Source organism: Cervus canadensis, chromosome 24 (genome assembly GCF_019320065.1).
Source record: "Cervus canadensis isolate Bull #8, Minnesota chromosome 24, ASM1932006v1, whole genome shotgun sequence".
Taxonomy (NCBI): domain Eukaryota; kingdom Metazoa; phylum Chordata; class Mammalia; order Artiodactyla; family Cervidae; genus Cervus; species Cervus canadensis.
The window spans coordinates 19515047-19531000 of record NC_057409.1 but is presented as its reverse complement, the minus strand read 5'-3'; the positions used below and the strand labels follow the sequence as shown (position 1 = coordinate 19531000).

Below are 15954 nucleotides of genomic sequence, written 5' to 3'. Positions count from 1 at the left end.
ATTTATAAAGTTTATACTCAGACCAAATGCATGCCATTTTAATTTACATCTTTTATTAAGTTAAAAATGTTTTCATTTCTGTATCTCGGTGAATTGCTTCTGTCCATTTAAAAATTGAGTAGTTAATCTTATTCTTATAGATTTATAATAGACCTTTATATTTTGAGCTATTAATTGTAACATAATAAATATTTTTTTTTTCCTTTTGCTCAGTTTTCAAATGTTATTTATGACCTTACAGTACTTTGGTTTTTAAAAATTAGAATTATTAACTATCATCATGCTGAACTATAAGTCTTCTTTTTTAAAAAAAGCAGTTAATATTGTTATCTTAGAAAAACTGTAAGTAAATAGTTGAAGCAAGTTTTGTGGTTGCTCTTTTATTACCTTTTCTCTGAATATTTTAATTAAGTGTACTCTTATGGTGTCAATTCTTAGAGGGTTTTGAAATTAGATTAATATCGAAGCAGTCTTGTCCAGAATTATAGAGTTAAGCTTTTTGAGCTTAGTGTTCCCTACCACTTCCTTAGTTAACTGCCTCTTCAACTTTTCATATGTTTTAGGTATGTCCCACCAGAACAAGCCAAAGTGGTGGCGTCAGTCCATGCATCTATTTCAGGGTCCTCTGCCAGTAGTACGAGCAGCACGCCTGAGGTCAAACCACTGAAATCTCTTTTAGGAGATTCAGCACCAGCACTGCACTTAAATAAGGGCACACCTAGTCAGGTGAGTCATTTTTAAGTCTTTGTAGAAGCTTCTATGTAAGGAGGATTGAGTACAATGAATTTGGGAATTAAGACAGTTGCATAATGCTACTTGTATACCAGTACCATTATGTCCTAATGGTTTATAATACATTAAAAGATACTTGGTTAAGTGGTTGGAGTGTGTCTATTTTTTGTGGGTTTTGCTATCGCGAATACGAGTTTGTAAAGGTATACAGGAGCATTGTCATAGATGTAACATATAGTGGTAAAACATGAATCTGTGGTGACCATCAGAGTTATTTAGAACAGTATAGGCTTTGTGATATACTTTTACAGGAAAGGATTTCTCAAGCACAGAATTTTTTCCCCATCCTGATGGTGAAGCATGTTTATCATTGAAACGCAGGTAGCTTTGCATTACATAACTTATTCTAAAAAACTGAGTAGACTGAAGTCTTTTCAGCAGTTGGTGTCTAGAGCTTGTGCTTCTTTACTTCATGACAGTCAGACGAGTTATGACAAATCTGTTACTCTGGCATTATGTCTGTCTTATGTAAGAATGATTCTGAAGCATGTTATTATTTGAATTAAATTCCACCCTTTTAAAAAATGCATATACTAGGGCAGCTAGATAAATCACTCCATTTTCACCAAAGCTTTGAGTGAAAAATGAAGAGAAGGGTGAAGTCAGTATATCATACCTCCTCCCTTGGATAAAAGATTTGTTCTGTGGAAGCCTCACCATCATACTCTGTTAGCAGTAAGTCTGCTTTGTGTCATGAGGTGTAACAATGACACCTGCTGTAATTATACTTCATTGCTTTTGACTCTGTACTTAAAAGATAATTATGGGCATAGATGTTGAAAATTTGTGCTTTTCAGAAAGCATGGCTCAGATGGTAAAAGCGTCTGCCTGCAATGTGGCAGACCCGGCTTTGATCCCTGGGTTGGGAAGACCCCCTGGAGAAGGAAATGGCAACCCACTCCAGTACTCTTGCCTGGAGAATCCCATGGATGAAGGAGCCTGGTAGGCTACAGTCCACGGGGTCGCAAAGATTCGGACACGACTGAGTGAAGTGTTTTAAGCTTGGTGAATTGGAGATAGTTTTATAAAAGTTCAGCAAATCTAACTGGAAGCTCTTTGTAGTTAATATGTGGTTTATAGTCCCCTGTTGTAGGTCGCTCCCAAGGGCAGCAGCAGGAAAAGAAGCAGTTTGACCTTTTAAGTGATCTTGGCTCAGACATCTTTGCTGCTCCAGCACCTCAGTCAACAGCTACAGCCAATTTTGCTAACTTTGCACATTTCAACAGTCACGCAGGTAAGTGTTTTTTCCTAGCAGCTTTTGCCAGTGTTTGAATAATCATCAAATTAAATGTGGAGCACTAAATTAAGAATTCACTTGGTCATTTTGAAGCAGTTTTATTTGATAATTTGAGACTTTTCTTTCTTTAGAAAAAGAAGACTTTTTTTCTTTATATTTTTGCATGTATGTATTTCACTGTTTTATAAATATGACAGAAGCCAGTACTTACTGAATTGGTTTCCTGTTTGTATTTTGGGCCTTACTTTACCTTCTTTTACTCACCTGTGAATTTGTGATGCGCTCTGCCCTTTTTTTCCTTTCAGTTTCATGTCCTGGCTTATAGTTGGATAATAATGGTACAAATTATTTCATGTATATGTATCAAAAAATATGCTGTTTGAGATAATTTGGAAAATTATAGAAAACCTTCAGCCACGTTTCTATCAAACATTAAAGGCATTTTTGTTTTAAATATCAATAAAAACATTTTCTAAGACTATGCTACAGAAGGAAGTTGTGGTGTGATTTATGTATGTTTGTGTCTGTATGTGTTTACTTTAAAAAGAGATACTAGGATGAAGATTTCTTTCAAGAGAGATTATACTGAAAAGGGTAAGAAATCAGGAAGCTTACGTTGTTGGGACTGTGGTAGGTTTTCCATTTCTTATATTGGCCAAGTAGCAGAAGTCCAGAAGGAGACTGAAAAGAATCTTTCCCCTTCATCCTCTAGACGGGAAGCCAGTTGTTCCTTCTCTGAGCAGACAGGAGCTCTAGCTCTCTGTTCTCACCTCTTGCTTTTTGAATGATGGTCAAAACAGTTGGTAGAAGAATCAATGAATCGAGAGTGAGGCTTCTGTAATTTATGAATATTCTACTTATCTCAATTTTAGGCTTATTGAAATATAATTTGATTGATAGATAAGTAGCTGCCAAACTCTTATAAATTTTCAACTTATTTCGTGTTTCATGTGTGTGTGTGTTTGGTCTCTGAATGCAATTTGTGAATATTTGCAGGTCAGGGGATTAATGTTATACTTTTCTATGTAGCCATATTAGCAAAAAAAATAGACAAGTCAGTGTACTCCACAGACTTAATTTGTACCATGATTACCCTTATATTTTCAATAACTCCCTTAAAATGCTTTTTGAAAATAATTGTCATTATTTAATAGTAACATATAAATGTTAAAAAATAGCAATGTATGATTTTATCAGATTGATTGAAGATATTAAATATTGTTTGCCTCTTTCCCACATATGACAGAAATATAGTAGAGGACAGATATGTCTGAGGAAGTAGTTTAATAACCATGTAGATTGGGTCAGGTTGCCTGAGAGTAATAATTTTTTAACCTAAAATTCTTTTGTTTTTACAAAGGACCACTCAGATTACTCTCTTCTTACCTCATTTGATTCCAGGAGAATAAGAAATATATATGGATATTGCAAGAAAAAGCTAATAAAGTCACTTATTTATTTTCCCTTCTAGTATAGTTGATGCCATCTTTTATTTTTACCTTACGTAGTTTTTAAGTGTAAGCCAATGTCTTGGTTCAATCTGAAATATCTTTTCCCAGAACCTTTGTAAGCACTCTGAATTGTTACTTTTTCATACATGGTTTGCAGATTTAAAATCATTGATAGCTGAATTCTTGCCCTGAAATTCTCATTTCAAAAAAAAATAATTGGGTGAAAACTTTCTCCTGAACAGATTGATGTGACAAATGGAACCTTTAATGGCAAACAGTAATTATTCAGATAAGCCAATCTGGCTAGCATTATTTTATAGGAAAACCCGTTCTTTTACAGACAGTTTAATGGCTTAAAAACCAGAAGTCTTTACCCTTCTTCATTTGAACATTCTGGCTGAGTTAGTGTGTATGGATGTGTGTCGATGATGGGGTCAGTATTATGTTCAGGAAAAGTCATCTTCTACAGAAATATACATGGCAGTTAGAAACATAATTTACTATGGAATGTAGTAGTTATCTTGCCTGGTAATAAACATATCACAGAAACTGTAAACTGTCATTGATTATTGTCACATACAAGGGATGTCAAACTCAATTGCCTTGCCACCCAGTTAACACAGATGAGTAGTGTAATGAATGCACTGTGGAAGGGACCACAGTGTCCCTTTCAGAGGGGGATATTCTGTAATCTCCTGTTGCCACATGGAAATGCAGGCTCGGGGTTCCTAATATATTGATTCTTTTAAGAGAAGCAAGAAATCTTGTTGAAATGCTCTCTTTAAATGTTAGGAATTGATGAAAATAATCTAAAATATTGTATAAATGGAATGAAGTCTGTTATCTGATTTTGATGAGAGTTGTTGGCTGCTATCCTCTGGTCTCTACATTTTTATTTTTTTTCCCTTTTACATGAGTATCTATTGCTCATTGAAGTGTAAAGACAGCTCTCAGCAAGATTCAGGCTCATTGACTTAGTACCTTAAATTCTAAGGTACTAAGTACTTTAGAATTTTGTACTCAGTACAAAAGAGTACTGAGTTGACTCTCGTACTTTTTGAATAAGATTATATAAAAAGCATCTTTACTGTTTTGTCACATTCTTTTTAGTCTGGATTTCTTTGTGTAGAAGTTATTTGAGGTTCTAGATAGTTTTTGTTTATTGTATTATTAGTGTTTAATTTCAAAGTTGTGTTTTATCAGAGTTTCATTCCATAATGCTTATAAATTTTAAAAGTTACTGTAAAAAGTTGTTGAAAACAGTGAGTAGATTCAGTATCTACAAATAAGAACTGATAGAAGTATTACAAAATCCTGTTTTGTTGTAATGAATAGGTATTTGATTAGTTTGTTTGGTGCTCTAGTTGGAAAACAATGGGAAAATTATAGATATGATAAAATAGACTTGATTCACAAAATGGATTGCATTGAACTAATTTTTTTTCCTGATGTTTAAAACATGTTCAATGTAAGTTTTTCCCATATGATGTTCTAAATATAAGTTAAATGTTCAGTATATATTATTATAGACTACATAGTCATATATATTTGAGGTTATAAGCCACAAACTAGCTTAGGGACCCATTCCTGTTTCTATAAGGGACAGATGTATTTCATTTGTTGTTTTCAACCGTACAGCTAAGTATTCCAAAAACTTGGAAACTTGCCTTTTGGAATATAATCTACTCTGAATTTGAGAACTTCGTATATCATGCTCTCTGTTCATTTGGTTTACAGTTGTATTCTGTGTTTTCGCCTTAATAAACTTACTTTGTCTTTTAGAATTTTCTTTGGATTAGCATTTTAGAACTGATGAGAAATTATTCCTATTTTTTCATAAGTTGTAGAATCATAGTGTTGGTTTTACTAGTAGAGACCATCTAATGAATCTTCTCATATTGCTAGTAAGAATACTGGTAGAGCCAGAACAATGAGGGACTAATCAAAGGGTTTACAGTTTCTTATGTTAAAATGGAGTTGTCTGACTCTTACCTTAGATTCCCTTTTCACTAAACTGTACTTGCTTACTGGTTTTGTCAGCAGTTTGTCAGTAACTGTGTTTAACCTTATATATGATTTAAACCAGTATAGATACTTGTTTCAAAATAATATTTTTCAAGAAATTAATTAAAACATTTTTTAATCTATTAGTATTTCTTCTATTACATGTATTTTGGGGAAAGTAAAGTTTCAGCCTGTAAAGTTATCAGAAGTGGTAGGTTGGAAGATGCTGGAAGAGAAAGTGGCACAGATGTGTAGGAAAAGGGGGCCAGATATTCTTTATGTGCATCTCCCCCAGCTCATTATCATACCCATTTAGATTAAAAAAAACAGCAATTACAGGAGATGCTGTAAGTTTTACTGATTTTCTTCCTAGAATAATGTTTTACTTTGTTAACAATTTTTTTTGCTTAGTGACTTCTTTTGGCTTGTTACCTCTCAGCCACCAGGGAAGCCCAAGTAGAGTACAGATTCACTGAAAAAGCTTGGCAAGTTCAGGACATGATACCTACCTGAAATCTCACTACTTCCATTTAACTAAAACTCAGATTTTGTATGCACATGATATCATGTTTAACGAAATTAGCTCATGAAGATGTATCTCGAATTTACTAGCCTATTTATCTTGTTTACTTTGCTGTAAGTATTTTTGTATAGGGCTAAATACTCTTTACATGATTTTTTTTTAATGGCTACATTATATTCCATCGTGTGATCCTTAATTAAGTAGTCCCTAATTGCTGGCCATTTGAGTTTCTAATTTTTCATTATTATAAAAAAATACATTGTTTAGCTATTAGAATTAGCTGTATGCTCATTTGTAGTAGTTTTACAAAAACTGCCTCGAAATAGAATTGCCTGCCAAGGAATTTAAAATGGCTCTCACTTTGTTGGTGACATAGAAGCTTTCTCCATCTTTTGGACATCCTTTTCATTCTTAGCGTTTACCATTCACTTTCCTGCATATCAACCACTTCTTATTCTCATCCTCTATAAAAATCTTATCCAGCATCTGTTTGGGCCTTTTGAAGAGTCTTTTGCTTTGCCTTACATATTTTAACTTTAGAGAAGCCTAGGACTTTGCTCTTAGATTGGTTACCAGTTGGGAAATGCCAGTTGGTCTTTTTCAGTAGGTTTGAGGTATATTTATGGTATAATTTTTACTAGTTTTTATTGTTTCTTAAGTTAATGTGTGTTTTAAAATGACAGGCTCCTAATAAAATATGAGTTTCTTCAGTTTATTTGATGATCATGTCCATCTTTTTGTATACTTTTTTTTAAAGTATGCTGTGATGTAACATAGTTGTAAGCTTAAAAACAACAAAAATTTTTAATGTAATGAAGCCATTTTTATATGATTCATGTAACTGGTGAATCACCATTTTAAATCCCAATTTTCCAAATGTATCCTGTATCCCACATCTCTTGTCTGCTTTACTGAAACTTGTGTTATTTAGTGCTGTTAATTCAGAGTTTCCTTTAATAGAGTCACTTTATAGTACTATTCCTGATGTCACTCAAAGGCTATTTGTGTACAAATTTATCATTGTCCTGGATGCCCTTTGATGAATTGCTTGCAGTTGGGTGAAATAAACATTTGTAGAACTTAAAATCTGATTTCTAAATGAATTTTCTTTAAGTTATGAAACGTGGAAACTTTCTTAAAATTCTTAAACTCATTTATCATATTTTTCATTTATAATTTTCATATTCATTAACATGTATTATTCCTTACCATTTACAGCTCAGAATTCTGCAAATGCAGATTTTGCAAACTTTGATGCATTTGGACAGTCTAGTGGTTCCAGTAATTTTGGAGGTTTCCCCACAGCAAGTCACTCTTCTTTTCAGCCCCAAACTACAGGTAGAGCCTCTCCAGCGTTATGATTAAATGTTTACTTTGAAAAATAGAATACAACTCTGTAGATGTGTTTTGGAAAATTATTCTAAACTTAAATTCTGTGATTATCTGGTTTTGAAATAGTTCTGTTTTACAAAGCTCTGGGGAAACCTGAAATCTTTATATTTTTCTTTATTTGTTTTTCTGGACACTAGTGTTTTGTCTAATTCACGTCTGTTCTCCTTTTCCTGCACATGAATCTTTCTTAAATTTCTTACTCACGGAGACATTGAAGTAGTAATAGTTTTTTAGGTTCACAAAATATGTTTTGATTTAATTTAGGCTCTAAATAAAGGAAGCTTGTTAATTATTTCCATAGAACTAAAAATGTAAGTCATTTTCAGGGCAACAAGCTTCAGAAAATAATTGGTTGAGTAGATTATTTTAATAATCACTTTGATAAACTTCAAATAGTTTTCTGTGCAGGAATTGGTCTTTAAACATTGAATACTTACCCATAAACTGTATTATTTTCAGAAACTCATTGAACCTTTGTTTAGATCTTTGGCTGATTGCTTTTCTTTCAGCTTTTAACTCTGTATTGTCTTAAAACCTTTTCTTTCAACTTTCTTTTTTTTCCTTTAAATTTCATCATTTACATAATTTCTGGCTGTCCAGCATTTAGAATGCTTTCATCTAGCTGCAGTTTTGGTGAATTTACTTCAGCTTTTCCTCTCCAGGCTTCCAACAGTAAGTTCTGTTGTCAAGTAGGCATCTTTTACTAATTTGTATGTTTAATGGTATATTTTATAGGTTTTTCAGTTACAGAATTTTAATCATCTTTTCATGATAATTCTCCATAAGTTCTCACTTTTACTCTCCTCACTATTGCTAAACTCGGAGAACACAATAGTATACAGTAACAGTTGCTTTAATAATTGTTTTTATTAATTTGAAATAACTTTTCTTCATACAGATTTTCAAAACTTAGTATGTGCTTTGTTCACCAGTTCCTTGTAACAGATCACAGTCTTTTAAATACAGACATTTAGTTTTAATCATAAACAAATAGAGTTTAATTTCTGTAAGACATCTATTTGTTTTAGAATGTATAAAAAATTGATTGATGGAAAGTGTTGTTATTTTTTTTTTTTAAATAGGGTGTAATCTTTCTGTTTCTGAAATACGTTTAAGTGCGTGTTGCTCTCAGTTTAATCTATAACTGTATATACACGTATCTATATCTAATATCTTGATTGCTGAAACTAATATTTAGGTATAAAGAACAAACATCAAAAGTATAACATCAGAAGCATAGAATGAATATATACTGGTTTTTAGTGTTTTGGTAGTATGTTAGGGAAGATTCTAGAATATAGAACAGTCTTTAAAATCTTAGTAGGATAAAGTTGATGTAATATTTATATTATTTATATATTATGTGCTCTTATTTTTTCCTTGAAATATGTTAGCATAATTTTACTGAAGACATTGTAGTGTTGTGTGTACATTAAATTATTATGTGGAATTGAGTAGTAGCTCTTCAAGTACAATAAAACTGGGTAGCATGGAGACTCTCCTGTGAATTATTTTGTTCATTCCGGGATAGGTAGTTACACAATTACACATAGGAGCTTGTTGCCCTATATGTTGTCAGGACCTTTGAAAACCTATTTTTGCAGATTGTGAATAGTCGTGTGTAGATGATTCAAATTGAATGCCATTTGCCAGTTTTTACTTTTAAGAATTTAGGATTACTTATGGAAACTTAATTTAAGAAGAAGTGATCATTTAATCTATCAAAGGATATTGGGAAAGTCTTGCAGTTTCAAGTTTTCTGTCTATTCTATTACAGGTGGAAGTGCTGGATCAGTAAATGCTAATTTTGCTCATTTTGATAACTTCCCCAAATCCTCCAGTGCTGATTTTGGAACCTTCAGTACTTCCCAGAGTCATCAAACAGCTTCAGCTGTTAGTAAAGTTTCAGCGAACAAAGCTGGTCTACAGACTACAGACAAATATGCGGCACTTGCTAATTTAGACAATATCTTCAGTGCTGGGCAAGGTATCAAGCTTTAAAGAAAAGAATACAGATTTGTATATTAAGCAGTCTTCTACATTTGGTTGTATTTATTAAATTCTGAGGATGCTCTTTTTCATTGTGTATAGGTTTTATCTACACTAAATGTTCGTGACTATTTAGCACATTTTGGATCTGAAATAACCACACGGTAGAAAGCCTAGAAACTAGTTTGTACACTTATAGATTTAAAAGAAAATAATTGACAAAAATTTAATTTTGTCTTAGTGTGCTTTATTGTTCTAAAGGCCAAAAAAAGGGTCAAGAGATGACTAGAGGATTATTTGGTAGTTTCTATGATGTATTAATTTTGAACTATTTTCTATTACTATTTTAGTATTTATTTAAAAAGAAAGCATATTTGCAGTGTATTTTTATACCCAGTTATGTTCGTAAGGCTAGTATTTTTGCCTCTCAAAGTGCATAGTGTAGTAAAGAGAACAGCCAGGGTCTGCTTTCAGACTGGATTCTGCATTCTGATCTCTGAGCCTGATTTCTCATCTCCCCTCCAAGAGTAATAGAAGTAGCATTCGACTTAAAAAGTTGTGTTGTATGTGTTACTGCATGAGAGGTATTTAGAACAGCGTCTGATGCATAGTAAGTGTTTTCTTATTACTATCTCTTAATTTTTTCATGAACAACCCTGGGAAGATATTATTAATAGAATGAGTTCACATAGGTCCAGCATTCAGTTCAGTTCAGTTCAGTTGCTCAGTTGTGTCTGACCCTTTGCAACCCCATGAATCACAGCATGCCAGGCCTCCCTGTCCATCACCAACTCCCAGAGTTTACTCAAACTCATGCCCATCGAGTCGGTGATGCCATCCAGCCATCTCATCCTCTGTCGTCCCCTTCTCCTCCTGCCCCCAATCCCTCCCAGCATCAGGGTCTTTTACAATGAGTCAGCTCTTCGCATGAGGTGGCCAAAGTATTGGAGTTTCAGTTTCAGCCTCAGTCCTTCAGTGAACACCCAGGACTGATCTCCTTTAGGATGGACTGGTTGGATCTCCTTGCAGTCCAAGGGACTCTCAAGAGTCTTCTCCAACACCACAGTTCAAATGCATCAATTTTTCGGCATTAGATGAGTGTATATGTGCACTTGATTGAGTTGTCCCCATATTGCAGATTTAATGTAGCACTTTGAGAATTTCCTTCTTATATGTAACCTAGACATGTAGTTGGTACCGGGTCTTAGTTTTTATTTCAGAAACAGTATTTTATTTTTATCAGAGTGGAATGTATAGCACTAAACTTGTCCAGTATTTTCTGGAGTATTTGTTTATTAGGTAAGACTCTAAAGTCATGTCCATTTATTTGCTAAGCTCCAAATCAGTTTTAAATTCACACATCATGGCAAATGTGGTGGGTAAGTTGAAAGGATAAGTTAAGCGTAAGTTAAAATCTTTGATTTAATTTGTTTTTGTTTGTTTGTAGGTGGTGATCAGGGTAGTGGGTTTGGGACCACAGGTAAAGCTCCTGTTGGTTCTGTGGTTTCAGTTCCCAGTCAGTCAAGTGCGTCTTCAGACAAGTATGCGGCCCTGGCAGAACTGGACAGTGTTTTCAGCTCTGCTGCCACCTCCAGTAACGCCTACACTTCCACAAGCAATGCTAGCAGGTAGCTTGTCACTGTCTTGTGTTTTATATTTGAAACTTTTTTCCAACTCTGAGTAATAATGTTGTTAAGTAATCACTGTTTGGAGCTTAATTTAAAAGATTCTTGAATATTTTTCTAAGTTTGAAGAAAGTTATGAGTTTACATTTTCTAATTAAAATATGCTCCTTGAGTAATTACCATAGGTGGTTTACCATAGTTTTATACTTTTTGTTTAATCAAAAGTAATTTTTCCCCTTGAATGCTGAAATGTAATTTAGAGTATATACACATCCTGAAATGGATGTGTTAATTGTTAAATACAAATTTAATTATACTCAGAATCCATTTACAGAATTACTTACTTTTAAGGTACAATTCTTAGTCATGAAGATTAAACACTGAAAGTAACATGTTGTAGTCTGAGTTGTAAGTAAAGTTTTAGAAAGATTTGCACCAGAACCCAAGATTAATCCTATATCTTTTCTCTCTACTGGTATTTATAAATAGATGTATCTGTTACAGTGTTTATATATGTCTGGTGTAAGGAATTCTTGGCAGAAGAGCGTCTACCACATTTTAAAAACATTTGATCTTTAAAAACTCTTCTAGTTTTTTGACTTCTTTTTGGGTCAAGGAAGCAGACCCAGAAGTATAGGTGACTTACCTGTACAGTGTCTTATCCTTGATTTTCCATTCCTATAGATTGTCTCTTTTATCTGAGTAACTTTTTATTTCCTTTTGGCACCTTTTCCAGAAAGAAATGATAGGATTGCAACACTAGTTAGTTGGGCTCATTCTCCAGTAACAAATTTTCTGTATGGCAGATGGGAAAAATTGAATCCAAAGAATAATAATATTCAAAGTATTTCTGTATTTTTGCTTTACTAATATTGTCTACATTAGACATATAAAATAGTGAACTATAGCAAGGTGGTCATAAAGTCTGGAAACACAGACAGGTGTATGTAATGAAATGGTTTATTGGTATTACATTATAATCATAAGTGGTCCCCAGAGTATAAATCATGGAATATTTGAAGTACCTGAGACCCATTTGAAAGGTCTGTCAGGTTAAAACTAAATTCATAGTAATTCTGAGTGGTCGTTTGTGTTTTCATTAGTTGACATTTGTATTGATGGTATAGAAACTCTTAATAGGTAAGACTTGGTGGTGACTTCGCATTGAGTGTCAGGCCGTACAGGCAGTCATCTAAGAGGCATTCCTTGCTACCACACATTCAGTTTTATTTAGGAATATTTTTGATTCAGTTTTTATTATGAATATGCTTGATGAAGCAGTGTAAAGGAATTTAATTTTATTAAGTCTAGACCCTTAAATATGTCTTAATTTTCTGTGTATTGAAGTATGGTATGCATCAGGTAGTTCTGCCATATACTGAAGTATAAAGCTATCTTGAGGAAAATCAACTTGTGTGGTTTTTTGAGTTGTGGAATGAACTTGTTTTATGGAACACCATTTTTTGTTGAAAGTATGATTGCTACACAAACTATGGCTATTCAGATTTGGATATTTGTTAGATATTTTCTCAAAAATGAAATTTTAAGTCTGTCACTTTAGGGAAAATAATGGCTAAAATACACACTCTCAAGCAACTAAGTAGAATTTTGGAAAATTTATTAGCCATCATGAGCTTAAAATTAAGCTTCCTATTGCTTTTCTGATGAGATGGATGGTGATATTAATGGTTGTTTTTTTATTTTGCATAAGGAAATATGTTGACATTTTGAAGATTGGCATCAAGTATTTTCCAAATGATACAAAAGTAATAAAAGATTCATTTAAAGTGTAAGATAGACTACTAGATGTTACTTTAAGAGAGTGCATCAAAGTTCATTGATAAGGTTTCAGATTCCATACCACAGCTGTTGTTGAGTCACAAAGTTGTGTCCAACTTGGAAACCACATGAACTGCAGCACGCCAGGCTTCCCTGTCCTTCACCATCTCCAGGAGTTTGCTCAAACTCATGTCCATTGAATTGATGATGCTATCCAACCATCTCATCCTCTGTCCTTCCCTGCTCCTCTTGTACAGATATGAGAGTTGGACCATATTGCGGCTAACCTTTAGGAAACTGTAACTGTTGTTGTTGCAGTGATATCAAGCAAGATATACATAGTTATCTGGAAAAGGTGTTAAAATTCTCCTGTTTTGTTCAACTGTGATGCCACGTGAGGCCAGTTTTTTCGTCATATGCACCAAGCTAAATAACGTATTACAACAGATTGATCATCTGTTAAGCCAACCATTAAAGAGATTTGTGAAAGTATCAGATATGAATGGCTTTATTGTTATTTTCAGATTAAATTTCTGATTTAGTTGATGTACTATCTATTGGTAGATGTAGCATCTTGAAAGTTCAGGGTTCTCATTTTTTAAGAATGTAAATGAATTCTAAAACTTAAAAGTTTGAGAGCTGATGTGATACATGATATGTTCAATATTATTTGTTTCCATATTTTATGGCAACCCTGTTGTTAGATTACCTTTGCTTTTTTCCCCTCTCAAAATATGAATTCTTTCAATACTTGTTTTCAGTAATGTTTTTGGAACAGTGCCAGTGGGTGCTTCTGCACAGACACAGCCTGCATCTTCAAGTGTGCCTGCTCCATTTGGAGGTATGTGTTTCTGGTATATATTAGTTTTTAAATGGAGTCCAAACATACATATATATATAGTATTGCATTTTCTTAGGGATACCAGAAGACGATCAAAGCACCAGTTTATTATCAGAAAGCTCTAATTTTCTGTCTTCATAAATATATGAACAAATACTTTAAATAATTGAATACAAATGCATTAGGATTTTATAGTGTATCTTATAATTTTTTAAAGCTACACCTTCCACAAATCCATTTGTTGCTGCTGCTGGTCCTTCTGTGGCATCTTCTACAAATCCATTTCAGACCAATGCCAGAGGAGCGACAGGTAAGAAATGTAAATTACAGAACAGTAAACTTTGGGAAAGGTATATACTGCAAAGACACTATGTGAAGAACATGAGAAAATAAGGTTCCTTTCTTACTGAAGTGACTGTGAAGTGGATTAGTTTCGTCCATGAGAACATACGCTAGCTGAAAGTTTATAGAATCCTAGAACCTAATAGTTGAAAATGGACCATGGAAGTTACCTAGCACCCACCACTGAAAGCTTTCACTTTTAAGGTGTGGAATCAAGCATAGAAATGAGAGTTAAAGCCTTAACTCCACATTGCTGGTTCATGACAGAGATAGTACTTGAACATTATAATTCTGACTTAATTTGTTGATCAGATTTCACAATTATTGATTATAACTCATGAAAAAATGTGTCAGTTTTTTCCTTTTGCTTGGGATTGCAAGGACTGGATGGATTTTATTACTGATACATGAGATGTTGATAATGAGGTCTTTTTCCAGTGCATATCTCTTTTAGGGTTATTAACATTTTTGGGGGGTTGTTGAAACTGGTTTAATTTGGGATATAATAATTTGAATATTTTCTTTTTATACTTTTTTAAAAAATCCTCTTTACCCCTCCCCCTATTTTTTCTTTTTGATTCATATTGTAAGCTAGCTACATATTTCTTATATTTTGCCTCTTTGATTTTTGTCTTATTACCCTGAACACCAGAGTTATTTGTCAGTACCTTGGAGTGTTAGCAGGTGCATGTAGTATGACCCAGTGCCCATTAAGCTGAATTTGTCGGGTTTTAGGTTTAGATAACTTTAGAACTAAAGCCTTAAACTTGACTTATAGCATATGTTGATGTGATATTTTGAGAGAGTAAGGTGCTTATAACATCACAATAAATTTGCACCATTAAGAATTAACTAGCACATCTTTTTGTCATTGGCAAGGTTGAGAACTGTAATATTGGAAGTTTGAACCATAACTTCCATTTTCATATAATGTCTTCATTCATAATCTGTTGCTATCTCATGGAATACATGTTGTATAAGTATTTGAATTTTGCACATAATTTAATGATTTATTTTCATTCAAGTACATATAAATACAGTATGCTTAAACATAATCAGTGATTATTTCAGATTGCTGTTGTGTTTTGGAAAAAATATACTATTCATTACTGATGATGTATATGGTATTTCTGTTTCAGAGCATATTATTTTGACTTTTTAAATGAATTTTTAAAATGTCTCATGACATGGGGTTTTGTACATTGTCTCATTTAGTCCTCTTAACTCTTCATCAAATGTTTTAATCACTCTTTGACAGCTGAGATGACTGAGGCTCAGGGAAGTTAAGTGCGTATGTTTTGGATACAGCCAGATTTGTGTTCAAATCCTGGTTTAGTATTTACTTACTAGGTAATCCTAAAAATGCTTTCTGTATATTATTTTTTTAATGAATGGAGGAAAAGTGATAGGAAAATACATTATTTGCAGTAATAATAATAACTGTTGAGATGTCTATAGCTATTTTTATAACCCCATTTGACAACTGAAGGATGGAAACATTTTATACCTTGACCAAGGTCATGTTGATCTAACTCCTCTGAACTTTATTGTCTTTTTCTGTAGAATGTGAACTTCTGTCAGGGATATTGTGAGAATTAGATGATGCAGATCACTTTGCATTGTCTTTGCATTATTGTATATCGCTGGGGGGTGTGTGTGTGTGTGTTTAGTCGCTTGTTGGGGTGTGTGTGTGTGTGTGTGTGTGTGTGTGTGTCTCTGTCTGTCTGTGTGTGTTTAGTCGCTCAGTTGTGTCTGACTCTTTTTGACCCTATGGACTGTAGCCTGCCAGGCTCCTCTGTCAATGGAATTCTCCAGGGAAGAATATTATAGTTGTCATGGCCTCTTCCAAGGGATCTTCCCAACCCAGGAATTGAAGCCGTGTTTCTTACATCTCTTGGATTGGCAGGCAGGGTCTTTACCACTAGTGCTACTTGGGAAGCCCATATATTCAGTAAATCATTCCTGTTATTTTTCTTTTG

General features: G+C 33.6%; 1 protein-coding gene across 8 annotated transcripts in view; it reads left to right on the top strand.

Annotated features, from left to right (window-relative positions):
* Positions 1-15954, top strand: part of AGFG1 (ArfGAP with FG repeats 1) — a 74043-nt gene that overhangs the window by 50289 nt on the left and 7800 nt on the right. For 2 of the 8 annotated variants that reach the window (XM_043444786.1, XM_043444785.1), the window contains exons 4-11: positions 564-726; positions 1873-2026; positions 7226-7345; positions 8000-8071; positions 9177-9386; positions 10836-11016; positions 13554-13633; positions 13851-13943. In XM_043444786.1, coding sequence (XP_043300721.1) covers positions 564-726; positions 1873-2026; positions 7226-7345; positions 8000-8071; positions 9177-9386; positions 10836-11016; positions 13554-13633; positions 13851-13943 — 1073 coding nt within the window. The remainder of the gene's footprint in view (positions 1-563; positions 727-1872; positions 2027-7225; positions 7346-7999; positions 8072-9176; positions 9387-10835; positions 11017-13553; positions 13634-13850; positions 13944-15954) is intronic. The other 6 variants (XM_043444789.1, XM_043444788.1, XM_043444792.1 and 3 more) reach the window with 4 other exon arrangements.